Source organism: Wolffia australiana, chromosome 1, assembly GCF_029677425.1.
Source record: "Wolffia australiana isolate 7733 chromosome 1, ASM2967742v1".
Taxonomy (NCBI): domain Eukaryota; kingdom Viridiplantae; phylum Streptophyta; class Magnoliopsida; order Alismatales; family Araceae; genus Wolffia; species Wolffia australiana.
In genome coordinates this window covers 15,022,018-15,038,014 of record NC_135835.1, presented here as the reverse complement: position 1 = coordinate 15,038,014, position 15,997 = coordinate 15,022,018, and the positions used below count along the sequence as shown (strand labels likewise).

The following is a 15,997-nucleotide window of genomic DNA, read 5'->3' as shown; positions in this document are numbered from 1 at the left end:
ACATATCCATTATCTTGTCCCTCGCTATACCATCACATTGTTCACACGATCACCATTGTACCCGTCAGGTCCTCTACCTTATTCTCTTAACATGTCTCGTAATTCTACTTTTACTTCCTCTTTTCTTTGCTAATTTTAAGTTTGAATTGTAATCATTAAAAACTTTTACATGATTTCACTATATTGCTTATTATATTTTTGTCCTTATATTTTCTCTTTTCATTAATGAACATCGTAAGAAAATTAAATTATTAACCATAGTTCCCAGTGGAGCCGATCCGTACTCACCACTAGGTAAATATCCTAAGTAAGTGCGGCTAAATATATTTTTCATTGAATAATCTCAATTACTTCATCAAATTAAAAGCCTAAATCAAGATTATCAGCTTACCTGCAGAAGAAAAAGACAAAAGAGGGCTTTTAAAATGTTTATTTAATCATTGTGGTGTAGTGAAACTGATGGAGCGCGCCCCGACAACATCGACAAAACGTCATCGGAGCCGTCTTCGCTGTCTTCAGCAACACCGCCGGTCCGTGTCCAGCTCAACCGGCATGCCAAAGTGGCCTTGAAGACGCCAAAGTGTCCACATCTGTATCTCCGTGTTTTGCTTTTCTGTTTTCAGTCGTTTTAAATTCTGTTTTGTGTACCCTACTCGTCGAGTGCACCCTACTCGTCGTGACACGTCCGTATCACTGTGTTTTCATTTTCACGTTTTTTATTTTGTTATTTTCTTATTCATGTTGTAAATGGGGGGGGGAGATCCTTATTGGACTTTCCCTTCTGAACTCCTTGTAAGGGCCCATCATGGCCCTATATAAGGCCATGATGGGACCATGTCATGTTCAGATCTGGAGTTTCAAGTTGGAAGTTACGTTCTACCAGGTCTCATCGAACCGAGAAGGAGAGAGAGGAGGGAGGAAGAAGAAGAGGAAGAGGGAAAGAGGAGCAAGGAGAGGAAGAAAGCATAGGAGGAGAGGGATCATCATCCCCTCTTCCCGAGTACTCTGCTACGTCCTCCGCCGTCCATAGGTGATGTGTAGGTTTTTCGTTATGGACGTTCAATCAGGAAGCACGTCGCCCATCATCCGTGTGTTTCACGAACAGTTGTCTGCCGTGGAATCGTGGCTGCACCAGTCCGGCGCGCATGAATACCATCAGATATGGTGAGAGGATCACGTGTCCCCCTGCTTAAGCTCTACCGTTGGCCGCCAGATCTGTTCGCTGATCGCTCGGTCGCTCGCCAAACGCGTGAACTGCTTGACGGTCTGAGGGTCGCTTTGCTTGACTGCATACGGGACGGACTGCGCGGACCGCGGAATTTCCAGCCGAGCGGATGTTAGCGCTGACAGTTAAATTGCTCGCTGAACGCGTGGACCACCCAAAGGCATGCTGAACGCGCGGGGCCCTTTGGCTGAGTGACGACCTGCGCAACCGCGGGGTTATTTGTCTGGCGGCTGACTGCGCTGGCCCTGCTTCCACCCCACGCGCTGTGATATTTGTTCGGCCCATCGATCCAGCGCTAGTGCTCACAACCCTCACGCCCAGAGAAGTCCAACCCTGTCGCCGCTCGCTTCTACCGATTTACTCCATCGCATCAACCACTTTGAGATCACGTCTGTCGAGCCCGGTTGATCGCTTGAGCCAAAACACTGCTGCCTGCATCCTCTCCTCGATCTCGCCTATCTCCAGCGACATGTTCTATCGCCATGACTCCGCCGCCTGTCGAGCGATGCACTACCCGTCTCTAGAACTTCCCCGCCTACCTGCCCGCACCGTCTTTTTGGCATCGACGAAGACACCGACGACGAATGCATCTATTGACGAGGTACATTTGGTGGATCCATGGTGATAATTAAAATATATTTTAATTACGTCTTACAGTATATTTTTTATTACACTCTACCGCGCTCAGGTTAGATTACGTGAGAGAAAATTATCGAGAGAACTACAATTTGAGCGTCTTCCTCGGTACGGGTCGACCCACCCGTTATGTGCGAGCCCCTACAGAATTATTCTGTTTGGCATCATGGTCGCTGTTGATGCTCCAACGAAGTCATAAGATCACCGTCATCGTCATCAGTCGCCCCGCTCTGGAACTTATAACTCGGTGAATCCCCACTTGTCGGCCCTGCACGTATACTTCACCAAGGTCATTTTGCATCGCGTAGTTACATTCACTTTGGTGAATTACCCGTCAGACGATGCTATCAATGACATCCGACATCAGAAACAGTGCCCGCACCCCCTCACCATCTCTCTCTTCATTCTTTTGATATTATTTTTCTATTAAATGGCACGCTAACACATGTCATTTTTTCTAGAGAAAGCTTTAGTCCTTCAATGATTGTGTGATGTGGCAACACATTTTTGCGCGTCACATCAGCATCGTAGTAATTTTTTACTAGTTACGCACATATTATTATTTATCATTGTTTATAAATAATAATAACAATAATTTTTAACCAGGGTCATCACTAAAATTTACATTTATTGCGCCCCACGTGTACAACCAGAGCTTTAGACTTTCTCTCTTCTTTTTTTATTACTTTTCCTCTCGATATATGAATAACATTTATTGAGATTCAAATCGCTCCTTTTCCCATCAGCTCACCCACCCGTGCGAATAAAAAGCATTAAAATTTTCAGTTAACAATTGGTGCATTATGGACATGTGATTTGTGATGCCATTATCATTGCCGACACTTTGACTGGTTACCATAAACAAATCGAATGGTCACCCATGGTGGGCCACAATTTTACGGCAAAAATATATTGGTAATTAATTATAAGATTGTAAGTAAGACAGAAAATTAAAATAAATACATGATTAAACTTAAAAAATTCATATCTCCATGAGTATAAGGTCAAAAAAATCATAAAAAATATATTCCAAATCATAAAATTTGTTTCAATCAGAATATAATGTCAGGAAAGTCCTTAAAAACACCATGAAATCCAAAAAGTCAGAATATCTCACTTTAAAACAGATTAATAATTTAAAGTTTGATAGCACACATTTATAATTTTTTCAATGCATTAAAATATGTAAACGTCACAGATGTAACCCACTAATTTTTTTTGTTATCAGTAAGCTTTATTTTGATTTAATATAATTTATTAAAATTATATTTTGATATTTTCTCACTAACATGAAGTGAAATAGGTTGAGGATATTGAAGCAACAAGTAAAAAAAGAAAGTGAAATATAAACTAGACTTCGAGTAATGACACTTATAGGAGAAAAATAATTGAAATAGAGTAAGAGGTTGACCAAGAAAACTAGGAAATATTATATAAGGGGGGATCAAAGAGAGGGAGGATAAGAAGTTGGAAGAAGAAAATAAGATTTTGATGAAGAAGATATCATAGTAAGACGAGAGGAGATTGGAAAAGAGAATAGAGGACGATATTAGAATGTGGAAAAATAGAAAGAACAGAAATAAGGTATTGAAGAAATTAATACTAATATTTAAAGAGAAACATAATAGGACAAACTAAAGAAAATTAATACAAATCAAGCAATAGAATAAGAAACAACATTAAAGTACTCTGTAAATTGGATACTTTATTTGGGCTTTTTAAATTTTGAACTTTGCATATTTTATGGTGCATCATAGAATATCAACCTTTGGATACTTTGTTTGGCATTCCATTATTCAATTATTGAACATGGAATCACTTGCTTGAGTTCTAGAAATATTTATTCAATGAAATAATTCAAGATTTTTTGTGGAAAAAGTGTTTAGCATCTCTTTTTTGAATAACTTGAATAATTACCTAGATTTAATTATTTAGATATTTGTGAGTATTGAAATGATAACTTAGATAGAAAATAATTACATCCTCAAAGGCATTGGGGACCAACAAGGAAGGGCTTCAATGGAATATATATTGTATTATAGTTTGCAGGCCAAGCTGAGACAGAATGAGATCAACCACACCTTGAATGACTTCAGGGGTCAGGGACATCACAGATTCTCCAATATTCGTTTTGGTCTTTGATATCCATGTTGCCTTGTTAGATTTTTTGGCTCAGGGCGTGAAAAGTCTTGGTTAGGTTTTTAACTCTAGGGTCGATATTCTAAGGACAGGGTTACAGGACTTTCCTAACCATGTATTTAATCCCTGAATAAAAATTATATTCTAGAGAATTACAAAACATGAACACTTTATTTAGTTTCAACACTTAGATCAGGTTCAATGAAATTTTCATAACCTAATGAAATGAGTTAAATATGAACTCCTTTTAGTTTTGTTTTTATACAACAATAAAAACTAATCATCTACTTGATTCCATGAAAGTGACATCATAAATAGTTAGGGAACTTGTATTGGGTTATCAAAAAAACATCATGACAACATGCCCGCACATCATCCTTTTATGCATACAATGCATGATTTATTTATTTTGAAATACTTCACAAAAACTGTTCTAGAATTTTCTGAGATTTCCATTATTTAAGGGTCATGAATAAACCTTAATAGTCTAATGGTTTCATAATTCTAAGTGAAATTTCCATTATTTTTTAGAATTTATTTTTCTAACGAAATGATTTATTTATGCCAGACTATATGAGTGATGTATATTTATTTCTGGACTGAGGGCTTGTCGGATAAAATAGAGTATTTTGCTGGTCATTAGAATGGGTTGCAGACTAGCAGGTGGGAGGAGCAGCCTTAGCTGTCCAGTGAGAACAGGTCAACATGCCCAAATGTGAGGGTTCTAAAAAATGGATGACATAAGCAGGTTGGTGGAATGGGAAAAATTGCCTGAATAAACAGGTTGACTCAGCCTGGGCTGAATTTAACCTGGGTTGGGATTATCAAATCACATAACCCTCAACCCCTAAGAGCGGCCAAGAATTCATCCCATCAGGTCAGTCTAAAACTGATTAATTTCACATATGAAATTATTATAAAACACAGAAGGACTACTTAATATGTTAGGGCTATTAAATATCGCTTTAAGTATACATAATAAGTTTATAAGACATATGATAAATATTATTTGCAAAGTGGTGGAAGTCGATAGTTATAAAATGTATTTCAAACCTAAAAATTTATTTTTAAAAAACTACTTGGATACATAATAAGTTATGGTTATGAAATATTAATGTGTACATTTTTTTTGGATAATATGGTATTTTATATCAACATATGTGTGGACATCACTAATTATAAAGTTAATTTAATAATTGTGAAATTATTATAAAATACTGAATGGCTACTTTATAAGTTATGGTTATAAAATATTAGACATTACATTCTAAGTTTGCGTGATATAATAATTATTAACGACAGAGTAGCAGACCAATAGTTAAAAACTTAATATCAAAATTATAAATATAAAACATTGAATAAGTTATGCTTTTAAAATATTAAGCAGTGTATTTTAATTATGCATAATATAGTAACTATTACATACATAATTTTGGACTTCAATTATTATACATATAATTTCAAATTTAAAAAGTTATTAGAAAATAGTCCATGACTAAACAAGTTATGGTTTGAAAATATTAATCAATGCACTTTAATTTTTCATAATATAGAAACTAATATCAACATAGTGGTGTACATCAATAAATATAAATTTAATTCCAAACTTTACTTATAAAAAATTAATGTCCTGGGATATCTGATGGTTCAATATTTTTTAATTTTTATCGTTCAGATGTTTTCCTATAGTTGAAACTTAAAAGATTTCAGTTTAAGTCCAAGCTCACAATTATTTGTTTGATTTGAGTGGTGCAAATTTCCATACAAATTTTACCATAAATTTCCTCGAGTTTTGCAAAAATATTTGCAATGCGCCGCATGCCCTTCTCTATCCTGTTGTTTTTCCAATAGGTCTTCGTAGTGTTGAGGGAGATAGAATTTTCAATGTTTTTTTACCTTTTATCATGAGCATTCTTAATGGGGTTTGAAAATTTAGAGAGAATATAGATTAAACTATGTAAACTATCCAATATTTGATTCTTGACAAACATAATAATGCATTAACTTCACATTCACTTCGACCACAGAAAACTTTAAGTTTAGAGTTCCCTACCTTAGGTATCCATTTCTGGCAAGCCAATTAGATAAATATATCATACATCTTCTAGATAAGTCATTGCTGGCCTTTTAGCAATGATGTGTCTGATTCTCAATATGGCACATTTTTACTCCCTTATTCCATTTCGGGTCAACCTTATAATGTAGAAGGGATTAGAGTAAAAAGTGTAACAGGTCATTGTTAGTCCCAAAGATTCTGTAAACATTATAATGTTTAAACACTATCAGAAAGTTTATCCCTCACTAGTGCTTCAGAGTCTTACGAAATATTTATGTGCCTCTCCAATCACTTCTAACCTCAAGTCTCATACTTAAAGTCCCCATTTGTGACAGTTGACACTCAAGTCCTGGTCATGGCTAAAGGGTTGGGGCGTGCGACATTAAAACTTACACGGATCGTCTACACTGACTCGTCCAAGATGGACAATTAAAAGTCAGATCAGCAAGTAGATAAATCAATCAGGAGTAGTCAATCAGATTGGCCAACATAGTCCATAATTTTGTTTTGATTAAGCTTACTGGCCCATTAAATAAAAATGTAAAATATGTTGCAAAATTTTGGCAATTAACCCACGATTGAATTGGAGACAGCAGATTGACTAACACAACTAGGCCAAGATGTCAGACCAAAGGTTGAATCAAATTTAGTTTGCACTGAATTTTGGCAGGATCAATCGATCATACCTGCTCGATCTCCCTAGATGCAACATCCACGAATAAAGTGCATTGTAAGGCACCCCTAAAAAATGTCACTTACAGCATTTTTGACATGAACACGACTCAACAGCTATCAATGACGCAATCCCCTCATAAGAAGAGCAATTAGTAGAACCGATAAAAGAATGGCCGTGATAATATGCAACATGGAGACTCACGAGATATAAATCAAAAGAAATTTTTTTTGAAAAAATCCTGGCTCTGAAGTGAGTTGAATCTGAGGAAGGCCCATCATATACTGAAGGATAAGGGCAACTATTCTGATGACATCACTTCAATAGCACTGCCCAGAGGCCACGCAGCCTCCACCAATTGATCCCTATACTTCACTTGTTTCACCAAGGTGATCTCTTGCCCTTTATCCAATCCTGCTCCAAAAACAGGAAAAAACCCATTTAACTTAGCACAAAATCCCAAATCAGCATCGTCCTCCTCTCCAATATTAGCAAATGAAACAAGAGCTGACGAAAATGATAATGCAAAAGAAAAAACTGACATACCAAACCCATTGATGAGGAGAGTGTACTGGTAAACTAAGTCCATGCATAGATAAGGCAAGTTGCCAGGTCCTACGCGGGGAAATCTTTTCTGGGCTTCTTCCAGATTCAACCCACATGCTCGCTTGGCGGCGTCTTCAAAATCTGAAGGTCTCACCTTGGCAATTGGCACCTTGGGGTCCACAAATCCAGCCTGAGGAAGAACACAGCAGTCTAAGTTAGTCGGGTTGGCGGAAAATGACACATTTGTCATTCGATGACTACAGTGGAAATGACAACAATCGCCCACAATGACAAGTTCGACGTATGACAACAGTGGAAATGATTCATCATCGACATTGCACACCAGTCATCCAAGACGTCAAACCTTAGTTAGAAATCAACCCTTCCCGGTCTTCGAAAAAGAATAAGTTGGCTCATACCTCAGCGGCTCGATCGAAGAAGAAAGAGGCCACAAAGAGCTTCTTCTGCCCATCGCCGCCACCGCCGTTCCAGACGCCACCAAATGTGCATTTCATGTGGGTGCACGTTGGTTGATCCGTTTTGAGAGATTTAAGGGCGGCTTCACTGCACTTGTTGTAGCTTGATCCAGGGGACAATGCTGAAGCTTCGAATTCCTCACCGTTATACTTGTATGATCCTTCACAAATTAAACACGTTCAAGAAGTTAGGTTTAGCAGATGATGATAGATTTGCCATTGTCATTGACATCTGTCTGGCTTGGACGAATGACAATGACATTGTTGAATTCAAACAGCAGAAAACTGGATGACGATGACAGAGAAGGCAGCATGGTTAAATTCTCTATCATGTCGGAAACTGATGGATATTAATGACAACAATAATTTATCTTGGGTAACGGATGACAGTGATGATTCATCAACTGATGGGTGCTGATGGATCATGATGGATCTTGGAAACCAGATAATGATGACGATTCATCATCATCATTGCCTGTCACCATTGTCATCGTCATCTTCATCGTTGAGATTGAACCTAAAAAGACGTTTGTGACAAAATATTTGTTCTCTTTCTATCGTCTAAAGGGGAAAATATAATCATACCATGGAAACCCCCCGGTATGCAAGAGGCACCAGCAGCACCATCAACTTTCAGAATCTCAGCTCGGGCAGCCAATAAACCATAATGAAGATAGCTGCCGAAAAATCATGTAAAGGGGTGATCTCTCTCCTAATGACAAAATTAATTGAAAAGCATTTATTGTTACCTGTGAACATAGAGGTAATATTTAGTTCCTTTAAGGTACAGTGGCTTCACATAAGTGTCTTCACCGTTTTTTATAGTTGGGGCTGTTTTGGCATCACTTTCTGAAATGGCATAGGCCATCTGAACAGACCCACCACCAAGATCCACAACGCCAACAGTGTCTGCATATGTCTTCCCAAGGTTTCCCAACAAATAGTTTATTGTAACCTGAAAATTAAAATAAGAGAAAACTTATCCCCAGAATACAACATCCGAAATAAATGAGACTAGAAGAACTTAGTTTTTGGTACGTTATAGACAAGTAAATATTACCTACTAAGAAGATTACCGGAAATAAATGAGAGAAAGCAATGAAAATAAACACATACGTCCTAAACCCTCAAACCTAAAATCTAAATAAAAAGGCCCAAACCGTAAATGCTTATCACGATATTGCATTGATTAAAGAGGAAAATAAGAGAAAAACATGTCTAATATCTTACCCACTGATAGGCACCCTCCTGCGTTCCATCCAGGACAGAAACCCATTCGGGCTTAACCTTCAAAGAACTCTTATCTCTCAAAAAATCTCTAACCTGCAGAGGATTTACCATAAACTCATTAGAAATGTTCAAGAAAATGCTGAAATCGGCCAAATTGAGAAAATGAAAGGAAAGCATTGAACCAAGTCACTAGAGTTGTTATCTCTTAAGAACCCATTCTGTTAGATCATTGAACCAAGTCACTAGAGTTAAAAAAAAGAATTATCCTTACTGCTTGCAATATTTTTTCAGAACTCTCCATGCCCAGAGCTCTGAGACCTGCAGTTGCCTGTACGTCAGAGAGATAGGTTAGAAAAACTTTGCAACATCATGTAGGAGATGCCTTCATAACACAACCATTAAGTTGAGGTTTGCTAATTTAATTACCCCGACTTTCACTGGTGTTAAATTTCTCAGCTCTGGAGGGACTACGCTTTCTGCCTCCTCCAGCAAAGAGAGAAGCGAGTTTGCGGCCTCTTCAGGATTTTCGGCATATGAACTCAATCCTGGTTTTTTCTGAAATTTTAAGAAAAATGAAAAATAACGTCAAATAAAAAATGACGACAGAAGATAACAAGAGGAAAGCAGCAACCAAAGAAAAATGTTACCACCAAAAAATAATGAGCCAAAACGTTTCTAAATGAGCAACCGTAAAGAATGACTTAAAGAAATAATGCATAGAGCATGCACAAAGACAAGTAAATGTTGGGAGACTATGTGTACCCTAAAAAATGTACACTCATATGATAGGACAATGTGAGGAGCAGGGATCTTTTTCAAGTCAATTAGAAGGTCTGCGTTCGTCATAATTGCTAGAAATAATTACTTTTAATGAGATTATGTGTACTAAAAACCTCTACATTTTAGGTAACAGTACAGTGTGAAGAGTAGAGTTCTCTTTCACAACGTTTGTTCCGAAGTCATCAAATCACAATGGCATCCGATGCAGTCTGAAATTTCTCTAATCATGGAAAGGCAGAAATAATGTAAAGAGCTGGGATCTCTTTCAAGTCAATTTGAAGGTCTGTGTTCTTCATAATCTCTAGCAACAATTACTGTTAATGAGATTATATACACCAAAAATCTCTACATTATTTGGGTAATAGGACAATGTGAAGAGTAGGGTTCTCTTCCCCAAAGTTTGTTTCGCAGTAATCAAATCACAATGACATCCGAATGAATTGCACTTAAAACGGTTGTTCGCCCATCTGAAATTTCTCTAGCAATGGAAATTCAGAAACAATTGATGATCACCATCACAACTGTTCCTTCATTCCAGTGAATTAACGATACCGGCGCCAAACATTCGATCCACCCGACAGCTAAATCAGAATTCCGCCGAGAAAACTCACCAAGAAACAATACTAACCAAGGAAGAACGAAGATCTAGATAAGAATCACCTGCTTGAAGAGCTCGAGCTCCTCCCCAATTGGTTGAACGTCAAGATTGAGATCGAAGCAGAAAACATGAACTCTGCTCCCAGAGCTACCGGCGTCAAAGATCACAGCGTACTTCTTCGAATTCCCACCAGTTCTGCCCAGCAAAACGCCTCCACCGCCATCAACCGACAGGCTGCCACGCGGGATCAGGAAGAACACGAAAGAAACCAGGAAAATCGGAAGGCAAATGATCATAATCACGCCGCGTAATCGCCGCATCTTCTCAGGAACAGTTTCCTGCCTGGCCCTCTTCATCTTGGCTTCAAGATCGCCGGAAATGAAGGCCTGGCCTTCGAGCTCGGCGGCCGACGGCGATCTGTAGCGGATCCGGCCGTTGGGCGGGGCCGCCTTCAACGGCTGAGACGATTCCTGAAGACCCTCCAGCTTAAATCTACCAAGAATGCAGATCGGCGGCGCCGATTGAAGTCGCCGGAGATGGGCGAAAAGAGAGAATCCCGCGGAAACCGGGCTCTAAAGGGAGACAGGCCAGATGGGCAAAAACCCAACTGCTAAAAAGCCTGGATTGGCGAGCCCACAAGGGTATTTCGCGTTGAAACTCGTCTAAACTCCGGTAATTAATGCCGGGCGAGTGAAAAAACGACGATTTCCTGCTGTTTCTGAGAAACCCAACTGCTGGTAAGCCTGGATTAGCGAGTCCACCAGGTTATTTCGCGTTAAAACTCGTCTAAACTCCGGTAATTAATACCGGGCGAGTGAAAATACGACGACTTTGCGTCCCGTTTGATCCGAAGAAGACGATTTCGCGCTGTTTCTGAGAACCCAACTGCTGAAAATCCAGGATTGGCGAGCCCACAAGGGTATTTCCGAGTGAAACTCGTCTAAACTCCGGTAATAAGTACGCGGGGTGAGTGAAAAACGGCGACTTTGCCACGCGTTTGATCCGAAGAAGACGATTTCCTGCAGTTTCTGAGAAACCCAGCTGCTGGAAAGCCTGGATTGAAGAACCCACCAGACTATTTCGCGTTGAAACTCCGTTAATTAATACTGGGCGAGTAAAAAACTACGATTCTCCTCGCATTTGATCGGAAGAAGACGATTTCCTGCTGTTTCTGAGGAACCCAACTGCTGGAAAGCCAGGATTGGACAGCCCATGTAGATATTTCATGTTAAAACTTCTCTAATCACCGCTAATTACTCTACTGGGTGATAGAAAAACGACGACTTTGGCTCAGGGCTGAGTCAAAGGCGACGATTTCCTGGTGTTTCAGAGAAACCCAACTGCTAAGAAGCCTGGATTGGAGAGCCCACATAGCTATTTCGTGTTAAAACTCCTCCAAAATTTCCGTTGATTAAAAAACGACGACTTTGGCTGGCGACTGAGACAAAGGCGACGATTTACAGCTGTTTCAGAGAAACCCAACTGCCAAGAAGCCTGGATTTGAAAGCCGACCAAAGTATTTCGCGTTAAAACTCCTCTAAACTACGCTAATTAATTCTGGGTGATTAAAAAAATGATGACTTTGGCTCCCGATTGAGACAAAAGAGACGATTTCCTGCTGTTTCTGAAAACACAACAGCTGGAAATCCTGGATTCGAAAACCCACGAAAGTATTTCGTGTGAAAACTACTCTAATTTCCGCTAATTCACCCGGGTGACAAAAAATCACCGACTTCGGCTCGCGGTAGAGACAGCGGCGACGTCCTCCGGCTGTTTCTGAAAAACCCAACAGCCGGACGCCTGGATCTGAGATCCCACAAGAAATACAGCGCTTAAACTTCTCAGAATTTCTTGAAAAATGAAGATCGAAGGGGAACGGGAAGAACCCACAAGATATTCCGTGCTAAAACTTTGTAATTTGATGCTGGGTGAGTTAGAAAAGACGAGTAGGGCACTCAACGGAGACAAAGGCGACGACTTGCGCTGTTTGATGAGTGACCCGCCAGCGGCCAATTCCATCGCTACAGATCCTCGTCGAGATTAAGAACACCGCGATGTGGAGGTTTTCTCTCTACAGATCTTGGAAACGATGGCCGATGACGTTTTTGTGCTCTACAATCCCCATCCCTATCGAGGCGGATACGATATTCAAGAAACCTACGGCCATCCTCTCCTTCCAAGCGCAGAGATCTGCTATCCGATCTCGCCTTCAATCCCCGGTTATTCCCAAAATTTTTCTGCAGGAGTTCTTGCAAAATCAGGTAACGATCATCCCCCTCAAGAAGATCTTCGCCCTGTTGCCGTTCATTTAGATGAAGTGATTCTGGGAAGATGCAAGGGGAAGGAGAGGGATCCGTTGAACTGGGTTGCGGATTATTTCTTCACGTATTTTAGGACTTATGGAGAGAAACGAGCGGAGAGTTTCAGCTATGGAAATCTCAATTACGCGTACGAGAGGCATCAATCTCAAGAAGCTCTGTCCGTCTTCTCCGTTCCCTTTGAATCTCCGAGTTTTCTACCAGAGATTAATGAATGTAGCGTTACTCCGGAGGAAGAATTGATGGGTGTTTTGAACATATTTGGGGAGAAAAAGATCCCTCGAGAAGACCTGTTCGTTCAGTTTGAAACCGAGGAGACTGGATTTCATGATGTTCTTCAGCTGGAGAACCGCCATGAACAGGATTTTGCTGAGATTGGGGGGAATCAGTGGTGTCGGAATTTGGATTTCTTTGGGATTTTTGATGGCCATGAGAGATCAAAGACAGAGAATTTTCCGGAATGGGAAGCTGGAGATAAACGACAAACATCCGGCAATGGAGATTATGATGAACAGACATGTTTCCCCAGACCTGTGGAGGAATTCAATTCCATCTCGGAGGCCCAATCTTTCTTTGATTTCTATGGGGTAAGTCGCTGATCTTGGTCAATCTTCATGCTGCGAGTATTGCTTCATCTAAAAAAGAAATTATAACTTGGGTTCGAAATTCTTGGGTTTGACTTGATCTTGGGTCGTTGATTTTGTTTTAACCTCCCTTGAACAATACTCTTGAGCGGAAAAAAAGTAAGAAAATGAGAGATAATCTTATTCCACTTTCTAGCTTCAAACTTGAATTCCCTCCAAAGTTCATGGAATTATGCGCTTTCTACAGTACAAGGTTTAAACTGAAATAAATAAAATCCTTGGCCTGAAGATTGGGTCATTGTCCCCGGGGCAAATCATCATCATCATCTTCATCGTCATTGTCATCGTCATCGCTATCATCATCACAATCTCCGGTGAGTGTCGATGACGGGTATGAAGCTTGATGCAGTGATGATCTCAATTTTGTCATTGCACAATGAGGTAGATGACCTGAAGAGAATTGATGATGACCCTTCTTTTTCTCTCGTCATCGTCATCATCATCATCATCATCGTCATCATCATCATCGAGGATGGCCATTAACGAGATAAATAAAATCTGTGGATAAAATTTTATTTAGTAATTGGATTGGTGATACAATCATTTCCAAACTTACTTTACAGAATCCAATTCAATTGAAAAGTTCAGACCCGTGAACACTTTTCTTCTTTTACAAGTGCGTTCTCTCCCTCCTTCATGAATTGAATCAAATTTTTTTCTGATGAAATATCATTTGCTAATGTTCAGCTTAACGACTTCTGGGGAGGAAGCGTGGACCCGAATTATGAACACTGAACCAGCATCTTGGAAATCAGAACCCTTTTTTCTTATCTTACAGCCAAACAGATTTTCTTTACATAAACTTACTAATAAAATGGATTGAGGGGACATGATCTCGAAGTTCCTTGTTTTATATCACTGAAGTATGTATCAAATAGTTTTAAAAAATGTGAATCCGGGTTTGGCTGCTTCTTCGTGTCACTGATCTTAGTGGGCCACAACAATCGACCGCTGCAGGTGTCGGGAGCTCTGCCATGGCAGCGACTGGGAAGAAGAGAATCAAAGATGAAAACTTTGCTATTTTTATGGTGGCCCTTTCTACCTTTTACTGTGTTCCTTGATGAACAGGATGTTTCTCTTTCCATGGTGATGATGATGATGATGATCGTGGCGATAATCTGGCATGTATCTCTCCACATGATGATGGTGAATTGGATACAGTGGAGGGCTGGAAAGGGATTCGGGGAGAACACATGGAAGCACGTTGAAGAACAGTGGATGGGTTCGCGGCTGAACAAGAAAAGGAAATTTGGGTGGCTTTTGGGAAAAGATTAAAAGAAGAAGGATCAGGCAATGCGCTCGCAAATGGGTTGAGGGAGACAAACGGCAGTGCACGGTCACATCTTGCTGTGATTCACTGCTTGGCCTCTTGGTCGTTTCTCTTTCTCTCTCTAACTCTTTCTATCTCTTTATATCTCAAACTATCTCTGGATATCTCTATCTCTCTCTCTATTTTATTATATCTCTCCATATATCTCTATCTCCCTATATATCTCTATCTCTCCATATATCCATACCTATCTATATATCTCTATCTCTCTCTTTAATTCTCTCCATCTCTTTATATGTCTCTATCTCTCTCTTTAATTCTCTCCATCTCTTTAAATGTCTCTATCTCTCTCCCTAACTCCCTTCATCTCATTAAATGTCTCTATCTCTCTCTCTAACTCCCTTCATCTCTTTATATGTCTCTATCTCTATCTCTAATTCCTTTCATCTCTTTATATGTCTCTATCTCTATCTCTAATTCCTTTCGTCTCTTTATATGTCTCTATCTGTCTCACTAATTCCCTTCATCTCTTCATATGTCTCTATCTCTATCTCTAATTCCTTTCATCTCTTTATATGTCTCTATCTCTATCTCTAATTCCTTTCATCTCTTTATATGTCTCTATCTGTCTCACTAATTCCCTTCATCTCTTCATATGTCTCTATCTCTATCTCTAATTCCCTTCATCTCTTTATATGTCTCTATCTGTCTCACTAACTCCCTTCATCTCTTTACATGTCTCTACCTCTCTCTCTAACTCCCTTCACCTCTTTATATGTCTCTATCTCTCTCTCTCTAACTCCCTTCATCTCATTAAATGTCTTTATCTCTCTCTCTAACTCCCTTCATCTCTTTATATGTCTCTATCTCTCTCTCTAACCTTCTCTATCTATCTCTCTTTCTCTCTCTATCTAATTCTCTTTATATCTCTCCCAACTCTCTTCATCTCTTTATACATCTCTATCAATCTCTCTCTAATTCTCTGTCTCTCGAACTCTCTCTGCATCTCTCTCTAATTCTCGCTCTATCTCTCTAATTCTCTTTCTGTCTCTCTATTTATAATAACTGTCTTTCACTGTCTCTCTCTATCAATCTATCTCTCTCTCCTGAAGCATGAGGTGCAGAAACAAGAGAGAGAAAGGCGTTCATCTAGTGGACTTCATATTCTATTCTCTCTCTCTCTCTAGAACTCATGAATGCGCATGTGGGGCCCGCGGGCCGTCAACGTGTGAGTGCGTGGATGGGACCCACCTCTTTGTATAATAACACGTGTGGGCACCACGTCAGAATCGCCACGTCGATCGGTAGATGAATACGATGATGGATGGTGATCAACGGCCAAGATTAGGCGAACGGACAACGTTCTGTCTCTCTCTCTCTCTAGAGACAGGACAAGCGTAGCCGTG

At 39.7% G+C, this 15,997-nt stretch overlaps 2 protein-coding genes and 1 long non-coding RNA gene across 5 annotated transcripts; 2 read left to right on the top strand and 1 right to left on the bottom strand.

The window, feature by feature from the left end:
• Positions 1-761: 761 nt before the first annotated feature.
• Positions 762-2,463, top strand: LOC144708112 (uncharacterized). The gene is made up of 2 exons (XR_013582661.1): positions 762-1,826; positions 1,914-2,463. It is a non-coding gene; the product is annotated as an uncharacterized LOC144708112 (long non-coding RNA).
• A 4,310-nt stretch (positions 2,464-6,773) lies between these two features.
• On the bottom strand, positions 6,774-11,404 carry LOC144708074 (putative apyrase 1). Its single transcript, XM_078581376.1, has 9 exons — positions 10,422-11,404; positions 9,408-9,536; positions 9,253-9,309; positions 8,982-9,074; positions 8,501-8,706; positions 8,337-8,428; positions 7,695-7,912; positions 7,276-7,465; positions 6,774-7,143 (listed from the first exon to the last, which is right to left on the bottom strand). The coding sequence occupies exons 1-9, from the start codon at positions 10,713-10,715 to the stop codon at positions 7,031-7,033; spliced, it is 1,392 nt and encodes a 463-aa protein (XP_078437502.1). The 5' UTR covers positions 10,716-11,404; the 3' UTR covers positions 6,774-7,030.
• A 666-nt stretch (positions 11,405-12,070) lies between these two features.
• LOC144708084 (uncharacterized) lies at positions 12,071-14,761 on the top strand. 3 transcript variants are annotated; one of them, XM_078581387.1, is made up of 2 exons: positions 12,071-13,264; positions 14,279-14,761. In XM_078581387.1, exons 1-2 carry the CDS (start codon positions 12,449-12,451, stop codon positions 14,594-14,596), a joined length of 1,134 nt encoding a protein of 377 aa, XP_078437513.1. In that variant the 5' UTR covers positions 12,071-12,448; the 3' UTR covers positions 14,597-14,761. The 3 variants fall into 3 exon arrangements, with proteins under 3 accessions (XP_078437513.1, XP_078437519.1, XP_078437518.1); XM_078581393.1 differs by lacking the exon at positions 14,279-14,761 and adding an exon at positions 13,885-13,993 and having other exon boundaries at positions 12,078-13,264; XM_078581392.1 differs by lacking the exon at positions 14,279-14,761 and adding an exon at positions 14,009-14,231 and having other exon boundaries at positions 12,084-13,264.
• Positions 14,762-15,997: the final 1,236 nt, after the last annotated feature.